The sequence below is a fragment of the Dictyostelium discoideum genome (genome assembly GCF_000004695.1).
Source record: "Dictyostelium discoideum AX4 chromosome 2 chromosome, whole genome shotgun sequence".
Taxonomy (NCBI): Eukaryota; Evosea; class Eumycetozoa; order Dictyosteliales; family Dictyosteliaceae; genus Dictyostelium; species Dictyostelium discoideum.
This window is the reverse complement of record NC_007088.5, coordinates 8,312,545-8,328,955: the sequence shown is the minus strand read 5'-3', so window position 1 is coordinate 8,328,955 and position 16,411 is coordinate 8,312,545. Positions and strand designations below refer to the sequence as shown.

General features: G+C 22.5%; 4 protein-coding genes across 4 annotated transcripts; all 4 read right to left on the bottom strand.

The window, feature by feature from the left end:
* Positions 1 to 449: 449 nt before the first annotated feature.
* Positions 450 to 5,128, bottom strand: cog1 (oligomeric Golgi complex component; the record flags this gene model as incomplete). The annotated part of the gene is made up of 3 exons (XM_637432.1): positions 450 to 3,974; positions 4,109 to 4,296; positions 4,492 to 5,128. 3 exons carry the CDS (start codon positions 5,126 to 5,128, stop codon positions 450 to 452), a joined length of 4,350 nt encoding a protein of 1,449 aa, XP_642524.1.
* Positions 5,129 to 5,481: 353 nt separating this feature from the next.
* Positions 5,482 to 6,872, bottom strand: DDB_G0277689 (hypothetical protein; the record flags this gene model as incomplete). The annotated part of the gene is made up of 2 exons (XM_637431.1): positions 5,482 to 6,065; positions 6,149 to 6,872. The coding sequence occupies 2 exons, from the start codon at positions 6,870 to 6,872 to the stop codon at positions 5,482 to 5,484; spliced, it is 1,308 nt and encodes a 435-aa protein (XP_642523.1).
* A 218-nt stretch (positions 6,873 to 7,090) lies between these two features.
* DDB_G0277687 (hypothetical protein) lies at positions 7,091 to 12,847 on the bottom strand (the record flags this gene model as incomplete). Its single annotated transcript, XM_637430.1, has 1 exon — positions 7,091 to 12,847. One exon carries the CDS (start codon positions 12,845 to 12,847, stop codon positions 7,091 to 7,093), a length of 5,757 nt encoding a protein of 1,918 aa, XP_642522.1.
* A 2,242-nt stretch (positions 12,848 to 15,089) lies between these two features.
* On the bottom strand, positions 15,090 to 16,235 carry DDB_G0277697 (hypothetical protein; the record flags this gene model as incomplete). Its single annotated transcript, XM_637429.2, has 1 exon — positions 15,090 to 16,235. A coding segment is annotated over one exon (1,146 nt), but the record flags the coding sequence as incomplete, so codon positions are not given.
* Positions 16,236 to 16,411: the final 176 nt, after the last annotated feature.

Genomic DNA, 16,411 nt, shown 5'->3' with positions numbered 1-16,411 from the left:
TAATTAATATTGGTTGAATAACTAAATGAATAGTGTTTGTGAAAATATTTTGGTTTTGAGAAGAAATGAAAAAAAAAACTAATTAAATAATAAAAAAAACCAATTTAATAATAAAAAAAAAAACAATTTAATAATAAAAAAAAAATAAAAAAATGAAAAATGGAGGGAAAAAAGAATTTATATATTTTTTTTTTCCCAAATCGGATTAAATTTAACCATTTTGGTTTAATAAAAATTAATAAACTCTTTTTTCCTTTATTTTCCATAATATAATATTATTTTTTAACTCATAATTAATTAATATCAAAAAAAAAAAATCACCAAATTATTAAAATTTATTTTTATTATTTTTCATATTTATATAAATTTCATAAATTTGTTATAACAAATAGTAATGGTAATGGTTTTATATATTTAAGTGGCAATGAGGTTGTTTTAAATTTTTATTTTTATTTTTTAGTTGTGTTATACATTAAATCGGAAATCTTTTTACCCATGAATGAAAATGTATTGATTGTGGACGAAGCGGATGTCGGAGATAAAATTGAAGGTAAAGATTGTTGATTTGTATTATTTTGCTGTTGTTGTTGCTGATTTCTATAATCAATAGTTGAAATTGGAGAAGCAATAGCACTATTATTTGCAGAGGATTGAATTGAATTTGAGGTTGATGAAGGTATAGTTGTTGGAGCAGTTGCAATTGCATCAGTAATAGTTTGTATTGTATCAATTGAGAATAATTGGAATTTAGTATTGGTTTTCAATAGTTGCATTGGATTTGGTAAATCAGATTGCTGTTGTTGTTGTTGTTGAATACCTTTACCACCACTAATACCATTACTACTAGTAGTAGCTAAAGGAGGTGATTGCTGACCACCATTGATAGATTGTTTCTTTTCAGGTTTAACAATTGACTTGTGAAGATAAACAAAGTTACCAAATAATGTTAATGTCTTTGAATAAGTTTGATCAATAAATTTAACAATATAAGAATTATAAAATGCTAAATCGATTGGATCTAAATTCTTTTCAACCAATTCAATAATTTGATTAAATGTATAAACTATATTATTTGATAATTGTTCTTGTTGCTGTTGTTGTTGTTGTTGTTGTTGTTGTTGTTGTTGTTGTTGTTGTTGTTGTTGTTGTTGTTGTTGTTGTTGTTGTTGTTGTTGTTGTTTTTGTAGTTCAATATTTTCATCGACATTATTCTTTGTTGAAATTATTGATTGATAATGAGATTTAGCTTTTTTAAAGATTGAATCTTTTATTATAACATTTGAAGTTGGTTGTGAAGTTGGTTTCTTTGATGAACTACTATTTAATTCTCTACCAAATAAAATGAAACCTATATATTTCAAATCTATAAGTAATTGAATATAACCTTCCTTATTGAATTTAATAGTGGTGGTGGTGTTGTTAGAGGTTAAATTAGAAGTTGAGGCTGTGGTTGAAGTTGAGCTTGTTGATAATAAATCATTAACTATATTAAATAAATTTAAAGTTATTGATTCAATTATGAATCTAAGTATATTCTTATCGATTGTATTTAAACTGAATTTACTAATCTCTAATGAAATTGACATTAGATACGATGTGATGAAAGGTGAAGTTTGATATGGTATATAGATGATAGTTGAATGTTCATTTACACCATTTACAGTAGCATCATCATCACCACCACCATCATTAGCATCATTATTATGATTATGACCATTTGATTCAATTTGAATGATATGTTTCTCCCATGTTTTTATTCTATCACTATCATTCCAATCATGATTGAATAAATCTTGTTTTAATATTTGTGAATAATCACCAACAAATTCATTAACCCAAACTATACAACCATAATAAAATTGTTGTTTTAATTTATCAATAATTGGTAATGATTCTTTTAAGATTTCACTATTATTATTATTATTATTTATTATTGGACTTGTATTATTATTATTGTTATTATTATTATTATTGTTATTAGTATGTCTTTGAATTGATGGAGAAGAATGAGTTGGTGATGGTGGTGGTTGTGGTGGTGAAGAAATTGTATCTAAAATATTAATTGAATTTGATTTGGAAAAAGAAGTTGAACAATTTGAAATATTTGTTGTATCGAATATATTTAATGAATTTAAAAAATAAAGATTTGGATTATTAACAATATGTTTATAAAATATTTTTGAAAGTTTTGAAATGAATAAAATTTCATCCTTCTTTAAATTAGTGCTAGTGGTGGTACCACTAGTTGTTTTATTCTTATTCAATAATATTAATTGATCAATTCTATCTTGTGTTGATGTTGTAAATTCATTTAAAGATTTATAAAATGATTTTTTCATATATTCTTTAATTAAAATTTCATTAATTTTTATAAGATTCTTTGGTTGTGAGGTGATTATCATTGATCTATTATTATTATTATTATTATTATTATTATTATTATTATTATTATTATTATTAATATTAATATTATTAATATTATTATCATTTAATAAATAAATGAAATCAGATTTAATATTATTATAAAGTTGATTAATTTTAGTTAAGAATAATTCATTTGAAGGTGTTATGCCATTTGTTTTATTTTTAATTGATTGAATTGGATCATCTTGATTATAGAACCATAAGAATTCAGAAAAGTTTTTATCTTCAGATTTAATTTGACTAAATATATCTGATTGAATTTTTGATAAATTAATCCTTGAGAATGAATCCATAATGATTGATTCTGATTTAACTAAAAATATATCTTCAAAAATATTTAAAAAATATTTCATATCTTTACCACAAATTATTGAAAACATTCTATTCCATGATATTGGTGTTGTTGGGGTTGGGGTTGGGGTTGGGGTTGGGGTTGTTAATACTGTCGCTTTTGTTGTTGCTATTATTGGTGAAGATGTTGAAGATGTTAATGATACTGATGGTGAGGCTATTGAATTAATTGAAGAATTTGATGAAGATAAAGAATTTGTTTGAGGTGGTTGAATAAATGGTACAATATTTTTAAAATCTAAAATAAAGTCGAAAATTTCAGATCTTAATGAAGATAATTCTTTTGCAGATTTTATATCTATTAAAAACTTTTGAACTAAATTTAATTTAAAATCTTCGATAATCTCTTCAATCCATTCAGAGGTACGTTTAAAAATAAAGTTTGAATTAAAGTTATCAAATTCTATTAAACTATATTCTATATCTTGTGAATCTATTCCACTATTATTGTTATTGCTATTATTATTATTGGTGTTAATATCCTGATAATCATCACCTTGTTGACTACCACTACTATTAATTGATAATTCACCATTTGAAACATCTTTATAAAATTTCAAACATTCCTTTAAATATGGTGATCTCCAATTAAATGTTGATTCTAAAATTGATGATGTAAAATTTAATGTTGGTAATTGATTCAATTCTTTTTCGCTAACTGGTTTATTTATCATTTTTGATTCAAAAGTTGGTGAATTTGTTGTTGTTGTTGTTGAGCTCATTGATGATAATGAACTTGTATATTGTTGTAAATTTGATTTAAATTTTGAAATTTTTGATTGATAATCATTTGAAATTAATTTTTCATCATCTTGTTCTTCTTCTTCAGGTTGATCATTATTATTATTATTATTAGTTTGATATTTTCTTGGATAAAATAATACCATAATATAATAAATTGACATTTTTAAAAATTGAAACATTTTTTCAATAGTTTGTTGGATTGGTCTATTGGTATCTTTAGATAGTATTGAATTGAATAATACTGATCTTCTTGATAATAGAAATTCATTAAATGTTTCCTTTATAGATTTCTTTTCAAATAATATTAATGTTGATAATGATCCTATATACTTTTCAATTGGTGTACCAATAATTCTGCTTGTACTTTCATTTAAAAATAATTTTGAATAACCAATAGTTTTAATTGGAAATTGTTTCATTGAAATCCATTGTTTTTCAATTATTGTTAATTTTGACTATATATGAGGGGACGAGAGGGGTGGGGTGGGGGTGTGAGTGGAGAAAATAATAATAAAAATAATAATTAATATATATGTATATATACAATAATAATTATAATAATAATAATAAATTTATTATAACACATTACTAATAATCTTTTAATTTCTAAATTATTTTCATTTGTTATTTTTGAATATAAATATTTTGATTTTAAAAAGAAAACACAAACTTCAAAATAATCATTACTATCTAATGATCTCCAAATAACTTCTGGTATATCAATTAAAAATTTACAATATTTTGAAAAGATTGATATTTTCTTTTGAATTTCTTTTTCTAAAATATATATATATATATATTAATAAATATATATATATTATGAATTTTGTGAATTTTTAAAATAATAATAATAATAATAATAATAATAATAATAATAATAATAATAATAATAATAATAATAATAATAATAATAATAATAATAATAATAATAATAATAATAATAATAATAATAATAATAATAATAATAATTACCTTTATTTAATTTTAAATTATCTTGAGAAACACCTTTTCTAAAATGATTTCTTTTTTCACTAAATTGTTTTAATTCAGATTGCATTAATGATAAATTGTCAGAGATTAGTTCAGTTGATTTTTTCATTTTAACTATTGCATCAGAACCTTCGACCAAGTCACGATATTTATTACCAATGAGATTACGTAATTGTGATTTCATATCTTCAATCTCTGATCTTTTTTTAAACTCCATTTGTTTCATTTGTTCTGGTGTATTTCTTTCAAATAATATTTTAACATCAGATTCATATTGTTTTGTTTGATATTTTGGTATCATTGATAATAATTGTTGATATTGTTCAGAGATGGCACCATTATTGGTTGATGTTGTTGTTGTGGTATCATTTTGATTTTCAATTAATGTTAATGAATTAAATGATTTTGAGCTTGATAATGTATTTAAATTTGAATAACTACTGCTATTACTCATAGATGATAGTGATGATGATTTGATTGGTGATAGTATTGCATTAAGTTGTTGATTACCATATCCTCCATTACTAATATTAATATTACCACCACCACTAATACTACTACTATTCAATCTATTTAAATCTGTTGTTGATCCTGATGATCTCATTTGATTAAATGCCATTTAGTTTAATAGTTTGCTTAAAATGAGCATTATTTGTTCACAAAGAACATACAAAAAAAAAAAAAAAAATTATAAAAAAAAAAAATCAGTGAAAATTAAAAAAAAAAAAAAAAAAAAAAAAAAAAAAAAAAAAAAAAATTCTTTTTCATTTTCAAATTTTTTTTTTTTTTTTTTTTTTTTTTTTTTTTTCTTTTCTAACGATTTAATTTTATTTATTTTTAGTATATATAAATGGAACACTCAAAAATACCCCAAATAATATAAAATATAAAAAACGAATGTAACCGCTATGATTTTTTATTATTTTTTTTTTTTTTTTTTTTATATTAGATCATCATGTTTTAAATCAATTTTTATTTTTTTTTTTGGTCATAAAATATAAAATTGCCCATAGTAATATCACCATATAATAAATTTGTTTTCACTTTTAAAATTTTACTAAATATTTCTGGTGGTATATCTCCAATTAATTCAATTCTTTCTTTTTCAATTTGTTTTTCTTTTTCTTTTTCAATTTCAATTTCATTTTCATTTTGAATAATTTTTGAGTTAAGTTGTTCTATTGTTGTTGCTGCTGCTGCTTCTATTGAAAAAGTTGCATTGAAAACTCTCTTTTCTTGATTAGATGAGCTTTCATTATCAGTTTCAGTAAGGGTTGTAGTAGTAGAAGTAGTAGTAGTAGTTTCAGAAGTAATAGTTAATTTTTTTAAATTATCAAAACAATCTTTAACATCCCTACCCCATGATTTTAAACCACTCAATTTATTTGCAATATCAATTTGAATAACTTTAGCAATTTTTGATAAATTTCTACTTTTTTCTTTTTTTTCATCACTTTGAATTCTACGTAAAAAACATGACGTCAATAAAGAGTTTTCATCATTTGATAATATATAACTAACACTCCCAGGTGTACATCCATATAAAAATGCTGTATCTATTTTATAAAAAAATAATTAGTAAATAAATTAAATTTTACTAATACTGTTATTTTTTAAATATATATATATATATATATACCTGGTCTTTCCATATTTTCAAGTTTTTCAGATTCAATATAATTTTTTAAATTTAAATCATTTCTACAACAATCTAAAATAAAAACTTTTCTAAATTCTATATCTAAAAACATTGAATTTAATTTTTTCTTTTGTTGGTTTTTTTCCTTTTCTTCAGTTGATGCATTTTCATCAATAGGTTGATAAGCCTCTTGAAAATCTTCATCTAATTTCTTTCTTTGACGAGTTCTAATAATTGCTTCTTTTGCTTCTAATTTTTTAACTATATCAATTAAAGATGCATATCTCTTATTCAATGGTAATTCATTTTCATTATTTCTCTTTATATTGTTTACTAATAAAAGATGTTTTTTACCCATAAATTTATCTTCATTATTACTATTATTATTATTAATATTATTATTATTAATATTATTATTATTATTTCCTACAAATCCATGACCTGAAAAATAAAATACAATCTCCATATGAAGTCCAAATACGATACTTTTTAAAAATTTATCAAATTGAATAAGAATTGAATCTTTATTTAAACATTGATAACATTTAAATCCACATTTAGTTAATACTTCAGTCATTTTTATTACATCATTTTCTACCTTTGATAATCTCCTATAATCTGGATTATCTTGGTATGTGTTACCACATACGAATGCAACTTTTTCTTTTTTTTCTTCAAATAATATATCTAAAATCTTTTCTTGTTCTGATGCTTCTGTTATCATTTTTTTTTTATTTTTTATTTATTTTTTTTTATATTTATTTTTAGAACACTGCTTTGATCAAAAAAATAAAAAAAAAAAAAATAAAAAAAAAAAAAAACATTTAAAAAATAAAAAAAAAAAAAAAAAACAAAGTATGATTGGTTTTTTACAATATTACCACTTGTGCTTATGGTAAAAAAAAAAAATATATCTTTTATTATTATTATTTATTATTTTAATTATTTTGAAATTAATGTGAATCTATAACCATCTTGAGCAAATCTTACAACTTTTTTAGCTCTCCCTTGATCTAAAGAATATTCATCAGGTTTATTCCAAATTTCACCTTCAACACCAATATCATGATGAGTTGTAAAAGCAATTAAATTATAAACTACAGGAGGACCATTTGGATCTTGAGAGAATAAAGATTTTATATAAGGTAATTGAATTTTAACTATACAAGAGGAAATATTACCTTGATAATCTAAAACACGTAATATATTCTTACTTTTATCAGGACCATCATAACCATGTTTAAAGACTAACAATATTCTATTTGTTGATAAATCTATGAAATAAATATTCAAATATTTCAATTCCAAATTGAAATCTTTACTAAAAATTAAAAGACCAGTACCATCTTGAGCATCGGAAGGGTTTTGAGTGATTGTAACAGGATCTTTAACATCCACATCTCCCTGTGACCTAATTTCATCCATTATATTATAATAATGGTAACGTAATAATGCTTCGGAATGATTTTGAATGAGTTCTTCACATAATCCACCTTTTTTACTTGATGGTATTTCAATATTTACATTATAATCACCTTTATAAACACGTACTAATTTTTGAATGGTCTTCAAATTTAATCTCAATATATCATCTCTATTTGTTCTTAATTGATCCTCTGATAATGAAGAATTTGATGGATTTTGTTGATCTGCAACTTTTTCTTTACTACTACTACCTTCACTAACAACTATTGCTGTTGTTGTTGAAGTTTCATCATCATTATCAATAATTGTAGGTGAAGATGGCGTTGATGGTGATGAATTATCACTTCCACTACTACCACCACCATAAGTATTATTATTATTATTATTATTACTATTATTATTACTACTACTACTATTATTGGTATTAGTATTTGATTCTGTATTATTTCTGTACAATGATCTTGAGAGTGGTAAAAAACAATTTTTTGATTGCATTATATAAAAGATTGGTAAATAGGGTGCATATTTTGAACGGGTAAAAAATGAAATCCTTTTAGATTCAATCGAATGAACAATGGAACCATGATCAATTAAATGAAATATCAACACCAAATGGGATGGAGTATTTACACCTTGATTTCTAATTTTAACATCAAATTGGAGAACACCTTGTTCAGATTTAACATCTTGATGAAGTTTAAATGAATCATTTGGTGAGGTTGCTGTTATATCTTCATGTGTACCTTTTACAACCGCTTTACCAGATAATCTCTTTAATGTATCTTGATTGATTACTGAATTTGCTGCTCCTCCACTAACATTAATTCTCAAATAGAATGTTGTCTCTTTTAATGCAATAACTTGTTCAGGAAATGGTCTAACAAAATCATTAATTAATGTTAATGTAAAACTTGTATCTCCAATCATTACTGGTTTAGATGAAACTGGATTATCTTCATTATTACTCTTTACTTCCATTCTTATATTATTATTATTTACTGTATTTGTTGAATTATAATATGGTCCATCACCACTGTTTCTAATATTATTATTATTGTTATTAATAATATTATTTTTATTATTATTAAAATTATTATTATTAAAATTATTATTATTATTAAAACCATTATTCATATTATTATTATTATTATTATTATTATTATTATTATTATTATTATTATTATTATTATTATTCATGTTGTTATTATTACTATTATTATTTTGATAATTTGAGTAATTATTATAGCCACCATTCATTTTATTATTATTATTATTATTATTATTATTATTACTGTTATTGTTGTTATTATTGTTAAAATTATTATTATTATGATTTATATTGTTATTATTGATATTATTCATATTATTGTTATTATTCATATTATTGTTATTGTTCATATTATTGGCATTATTCACGTTGTTGCTATTATTATTTGTAGGTTGGCTTTTTTGTAGTTGATGGGTGGATTGAGGATTATTTTGATATTGGTTTGGATATTGGTTTGGATTTTGGTTTGGATTTTGGTTTGGATTTTGGTTTGGATTTTGGTTTGGATTTTGGTTTGAGTTTTGGTTTGAGTTTCTTTGGTAGTTTTGAGATGGTAAAGGTAATTGAATTACAGTTGGTTGTTGGTTTGGTTGTAATTGTTGCATTTTTTGTTGTTGTGGTTGGTTTTGTTGTTGTGGTTGTTGTTGTTGTTGTGGTGGTTGGTTTTGTTGTTGTTGCTGTTGTTGTTGTAGAAGGTGTTGTTGTTGTAGAAGATGTTGTTGTTGTTGTTGATATTGCTGGATTAGTTGTTGATTTATTTGATTTGAATTTGGATTTTGGATTTGGATTTGATTTGGATTTGGATTTTGATTCTGATGTTGTTGTATTAATAATTGAAGATGTTGTTGATGGTTTTTAGTTACTTGTTGTTGTGATTGGTTTTTATTTTCTATTTGTTGTTGTAAAAATTGCTGCTGTTGTCTAGTATGTTCATTTTTAATAATTTGTTGTGCTTGATGTGCCTGTATGAGTAATATTTTTTGTTGATGTTCCGAGAGTGGTTGATTAGGAACCGAAATATTAATACGGTTTTTGTCAGTATTGATATTTTGGTTGCTAATATTATTACTGCTATTATTGCTGATGTTTTGATTGTTATTATTAATATTTTTATTATTATTATTATTTTGAATATTTTGATTATTATTTTGGTGGTAGTTGTAATTGTTGCTATTATTATTATTATTATTATTATTATTATTATTATTATTATTATTATTATTATTATTATTATTGTTGTTATAGTTGGCATTGTTGTTACCATTGTTTCCGTTGTTAATGTAATTGTTTTGATTGTTTCCGCTATTATTTGGTGATTTGATAACCAATGGTGTATTTGCCATATTATTTTTATTCATACTAATATTATTATTGTTATTATTATTATTATTACTACTATTATTATTATTATTATTGCTATTAAAACCATTACCCTGGATATTTATATTATTGCCATTGTTGTTACTGAATCTTCCACTATTGTTCATAACATTATTGTTGTTCATATTCATATTGTTATTATTATTACTAATATTATTATTACTATTACTGCTAATATTATTATTACTATTACTACTACTACTACTATTACTATTATTATTATTATTATTATTATTATTCATGTTAATATTGTTATTATTAATATTGTTATTTATGTTAATTGGTCCACTTTTTCTTCCTCTATTATTGTGTCCATTAACAATAAAATTACCATTAACATTTTCTTCGATATTTCTTCCCATATTATTAGATGAATTTGGAGAAATTGGTGAAAATTTACTATCCTCAGTAATTAATTCAACAACATCATCTTGTTCATTAGAGGTGTGAACTTTCTTTAGAGGCGGTGTCAAACCCTTTTGTTGTGGTTGACTTTGAATATTATTTTGTTGTGGGTATTGTTGGCTTTGGTTTGGTCTTTGTTGTTGTTGTTGTTGCTGTTGTTGTTGTTGTTGTTGTTGTTGTTGTTGTTGTTGTTGTTGTTGTTGTTGTTGTTGTTGTTGTTGTTGTTGTTGTTGTTGTTGTTGTTGTTGTTGTTGTTGTAGCAGTAATTGCTGTTGTTGTTGTTGTTGTTGTTGTAGTTGTTGTTGTTGCATTTGAACAAATTGTTCTTGGAGTTGACGTATTTGTTCTTTTGGTACACTTTGAAGTATTGGTATGAGTTTCCCATCCAAATCGATATTAATTCCATCTAGTTGAGGGATACTTCTTTTTTGAACATTTATTTGAGTTGGTTGGTGTTGTGGTTGTGGGCTAATTCTATTTGTTTGTGGTTGTTGTGGTTGTGGGCTAATTCTATTTTGCTGTGGTTGAGATTGATGTTGTGATTGTTGTTGAGCTTGTTGAGCTTGTTGTTGAGGTTGTTGTTGCTGTTGAGCCTGTTGAGTTTGTTGTGGTTGCGGGCTAATTCTATTTTGTTGTTGAGGTTGTTGTGGTTGTGGGCTAATTCTATTTTGCTGTGGTTGTGGCTGTAGTAGTTGTTGTTGAGCTTGCTGTTGTTGAGCTTGCTGTTGTTGTGGCGCTTGTTGTGGTACTTGTTGTGGTGCTTGTTGAACTTGGGATTGTGGAATCTGAATTTGAATCTGATGAATATTTGGGAGTGGTTGTTGTTTTATATTTTGAGTATTTGGCACTCTTTGGATGATTGGTTGCGAGCTTGGTTTATTATTAATATTATTATTACTAATATTATTACTAATATTATTATTATTAGTAGTACCATTAACATTATTATTACCAATATTACTACTATTAATATTATTATTATAATTATTACCATTGTTGTTATTATTACTAATTTGACCACTAAAACTATTTCTATTTCCATTTTGGATATTATTATTATTATTATTATTATTATTATTATTATTATTATTATTATTATTATTATTATTATTATTATTATTATTATTATTATTATTATTATTATTATTATTTACATTGTTATTTTGGGCTTGAATTGGATTATGTCTTGGTGATAATTGATTTGGTGAGGTAATTGGTGAAGAATTAACAATAGGAGAAGTTGATAATGGATTAACTCTATTTGGTAAACTATTATTGCCTCCACTCAAATTATTTCCAACAAAATTATTATTATTATTATTATTATTATTATTATTATTATTATTATTATTATTATTATTATTATTATTATTATTAATATTATTACTATTATTATTATTAATATTATTATTATTGTTGTTGTTGCTGGTTGAAGTATTTTTAGTGCTATTATTTGAACCAGCTGATATATTGATATTACTGTTATTATTACTACTTGTTAAATTGTTACCATTGTTATTGATAATATTTTTACTATTATTAATATTACTATTATTATTATTACTGTTATTATTATTAGCCAAATCATTATTATTATCATTATTATTATTTTTATTATTATTATTATTACTATTATCATTATTATTTTTACCAAATAGTGAATTAGATTTTGAAGTAACTGGTCCAAAGAATGTATTGTTATTATTATTGGAAATTATATTATGTTCATTACTAATATTATTTTTTATGATATTAGACAAGCCACTATTGTTTGAATTATTTGGAATATTACCAGTACTATTTCTTTTATGAGTAATATCTTTTGGATCAATGGATTTATTAATTTCTGGAGAATTTGAAGTCATTGAAGGAAGAGTATTTGAACTAGTACTTAAGGTTGACTTTAGAGGGGATAAAAATGGTTTTTGTTGGTCATTTTTGAATGGAGTGAATGTTGAAACTGATAGTGATGTCGATCTGAATGGTTTGTGATTTGCTGAGCTACTTGTAGAAAATGGTTGGTAAATTGATGGAATTCCAAGATTTAAACTATTGGAAGTTGATGGACCAATTGGAGTACCACTTAATACTTTTTTATAAAAATCACCCAATACATCCTTTGATGATGTAAATCCTTTAATTGTTTCTTCTCCCTTTTGTTTATCTTGATTTTCATCATCATCATCATTAGTATTATTATCATCATCATCGTTACTATCTTCATCATCAAGATCGTTAATATCTTCTTTATCAGAAATTTGATTTCTTTTTCTTTTTTTAAATTTTTCCATTTTTATATTTCCCTCTTCTTTTTCTTTTTGAAGCCTCAATTGAACTGATTTGGTTTGAATTACCTCATCATTATAATCTTCTTCATCATCTTCATCACTATTAAACATTTGTTCTTCTTCAAAAATTTCAATATCACCATTATTTTTCATTTTGGTTTATTTTAATTTTTTTTTTTTTTTTTGTTTTGGAGTTAATTTTATTTTTATTTTTATTTTTATTTTTATTTTTATTTTTATTTTTATATTTTTATTTTTATATTTTTTAAATCGGTATTGGAAAATATTTTTTTTTTTTTTTTTTTTTTTTATTTTATTGGTCTGTTTTAAAAAATATAATTTTTTTTTTTTTTTTTTTTTTGGTGGGAAATCAAATTTAAAATGGTAATATTGATAAAATCATTTTTGGAGTCTTTGAAAATAAAAATTGGAAGAATTTTTTTTTTTTTTTTTATTATTTTTTTTTTTTTTATTATTTTTTTTTTTTTTGTGTAAAATCAGTTGAAAAAAAAAAAAAAAATGGAATAAAAAAAAAAAAAAATATCTATTGATGGGTGTTTTTTGGCACTTACACAAAATCAAAAAAAAATGATAGAGAAAAAAAATTATTAATGAACTTGAAAGAGAGAAAAAAAAAAAATCCACAAAATTATATGTATTTTGATATTATTATGATTGGTGATTAAAAATTAAAATAATAAAAAAAAAAAAAAAAAAAAGAAAAAAAAAACTTAGAAAATTGATTTTTTTTTTTTGTTTTTCAAGCTAATAGTACGGTTTTCTTTAATTTTAAAAAACCATTGGGTGATGATGATAGTGATAGCATACACGAATTTTGAAAAAAAAAAAAAAAAAATTAAAAAAAAATGTTTTTTTAATTTCATTAAAAGAAAAGTTCAGTTGAGATTTTTAGTAATGGGGGTTTTGATTCAACTTTTTTTTTTTTTTTTTTTTTTTTTTTAATTTTAAAAAATCAAGCTCAAACTTTTCAAATTTTAATTTTTTTAATTTTTTTTTTTTGATTTTCTGACCAGTTTTTTTTTTTTTTTTTTTTTTTTTTTTTTTTTTTTTTTTTTTTTTACAAAAATAAATTTAATTTTCACCACTGAAGTTCAAACTCAAAAAATGATTTCGCTAACCAATTTTTTTTTTTTTATTACTTCGGACCATGGAGAAAAAAGGGAAAGGAATTTAATTAAAAAAAATAAGGGAAGGAAAAAAAAGAAAAAAAAAGGGAAAGTTAAAAAAAAAAAAAGGGAAAGGAAAAAAAAAAAAAAGAAAAAAAGGCGGCGAAAAAAAAAAAAAAAAAAACAGGTGACTGTCAAAGTTTTTATTATAACCAACAGAATAAAAAAAAATAAAAAGATTTAATTGATAACTCTCATATTTTTTTAAAACCTTAAGGTCAAAAAAAAAAAAGTTTACCAATTTGTTTGGTAAAAAACCATGGTAAGCGTTGTGATGTTCTTAAATCTCTAGTTGTACTTCCAAAAGAAATATCAAGGTCAATTGTTGTAATAGGTTCGGTTATTTGTTTTTAATTCATTAGTTTTATTTTAATCTCAAATTATAAAAAAAAAAAAAATAAATAATAAAAAAAGATTTGGACCTAATTTTTTTTTTTTTTTTTTTTTTTTTTTTTTTTTTTTTTTTTTTCAATAAAAAAATAAGTTGTGGTGTCTTTTCAAAATTGAAAAGCTTAATAAAAAGAAAAAAAAAAAATTTAGTTATGATCTAATAATCTTATAAATAATATTATGTGTTTTTGTAAAAAAAAAAAAAATAATAATTTAGTTGTGATCTAATATCTTATAATAATGTAATGATTAATTGATTGATTGGTCATAAAAAAAAAAAAAAAAAAAAAAAAAAAAAAAAAAAAAATTAAAAATGAAGATAGGAGAAAGGTTTTCTTTAAAAATAAAGAATGATTGTTTTTTGACTGTTATCTTTAATTGATACTGTTGGTCAAAAGTTAACACGAATTTTTGCTTAAAAAAAAAATTAAAAAAATTAAAAAAAAAAAAAATACCAGATTTTTTCGGAAAGGTGTTTTGGTGCACTTTCTAATAAAAAAAAAAATTTCTTTTTTTGCGATCCAAAATCTTTTTTTTATTTTTACACCAATTTTTTGAAATTAAACCATAAAGTTAATATTAAAAAAAAAAATAAAAAATTGTTAAACAATTAAAATAAAATAAAATAAAATAAAATAAAATAAAATAAGATAAAATAAAATAAAAATAAAATAAAATAAAATAAAATAAAATAAAATAATAGTTTGCCTATTTTTAATTTCTCTTTGTAAAAATTTATTTATTATTTTATTTACTTTGTTTTATTATTTATTTATTTTATTTTTTTATTTTATTTTTTTATTTTATTTTTTAAAATTTTACCATCTTGCTTTATGAACTTCAGAGAAGCCAATTAAATTTATTTTTAATCTACTACCATCATCTAAAATGATTTCACCAGTAAAAGTACCAAGAATTTGATGAAAACTTGAAATGAAAACGGTGAAATCATTATTATCATACTTCTTTTTGAATGGAGTAAAGATGAGAGGTTGTTCACCAAATCTACCATGCTTACAAATGAATTTCCAAGGTTCCATTAGGTTTGATTCATTGTATTCTATATCTACATGACCTAATTTATGGACGATTCCATTCACATTTACTCCATTTTCAGTATGAGTTGAAAGATCACCAAAACCAGATCCAAAATTTAAACCAACTGGAATTCCATCGACTTTACCCCAAGCAGATGACCATAACCAAAAGCTATTATATTCCCAAATACCTCTACCCCAATCCATAATACCAAAACAATCATTTGCAATTGAATTGATGTCACCATTTAATTGTTCTACACCTTTAACTTTTAAACTACCACCAACTGGTATCAAATTTGTTTTTCTATTATAGTAGAAATTCTCTTTACCAATTGGTGTCATCAATACAATTGATTCTCTAGTTGGTGATAAATCAAATACTATATCACCTTCAAGTTGACCCTTTTTACTATAAAATTTAATATGATGTTTAATTTTTGAATTATTATTATTACTATCACTACTTTCATCATCTTTATTAAGATGTTCACTACAAATTGAATTAAATTCAATTGAAAAGTTATTTGAATCATATTTTGTATGACAACCATGTTCACAGCTATCTGATGGTAAACATAATCCTTTTGAGAATGGTGTTGCAAATCTAATTTCATCCATAATATAATCTGATGGTTCTGATGGTTGTTGTGGTTGATTTTCATTTAAATTTTTATAATCCTTTTCAAAATCAATGAAAAAACATTGATAAATACATGCATAACCTAGATCAATAGCGACAACTGCAAAATAAAAACTATTGGATCCAATTGAGTAATAATTCCATTCTTTTAATCTAAATGATTTTCTAAATTTTGATAATTGTTCTGGGTTATACTTTAAATAGGGTTGTCTTGACCATCCTTTTATTTTTAATATACCATTTTCATCTAATAATTCACCATTTTCTTTAATTTCAATTTGATTACTTCATTAATAAAAAAATAAAAAAAATAAAAAAAATGAAATAAAAAAAAAAAAAAAAAATTGTGCAAGAAAAAAAAAAAAATTAAAAAAATAAAAAAAATAAAAAAAAGTAAAAAAATAATTAAATAAATATATATTAATATATATAGAAAAGGTTTTTTTTTTATTTTTTTATT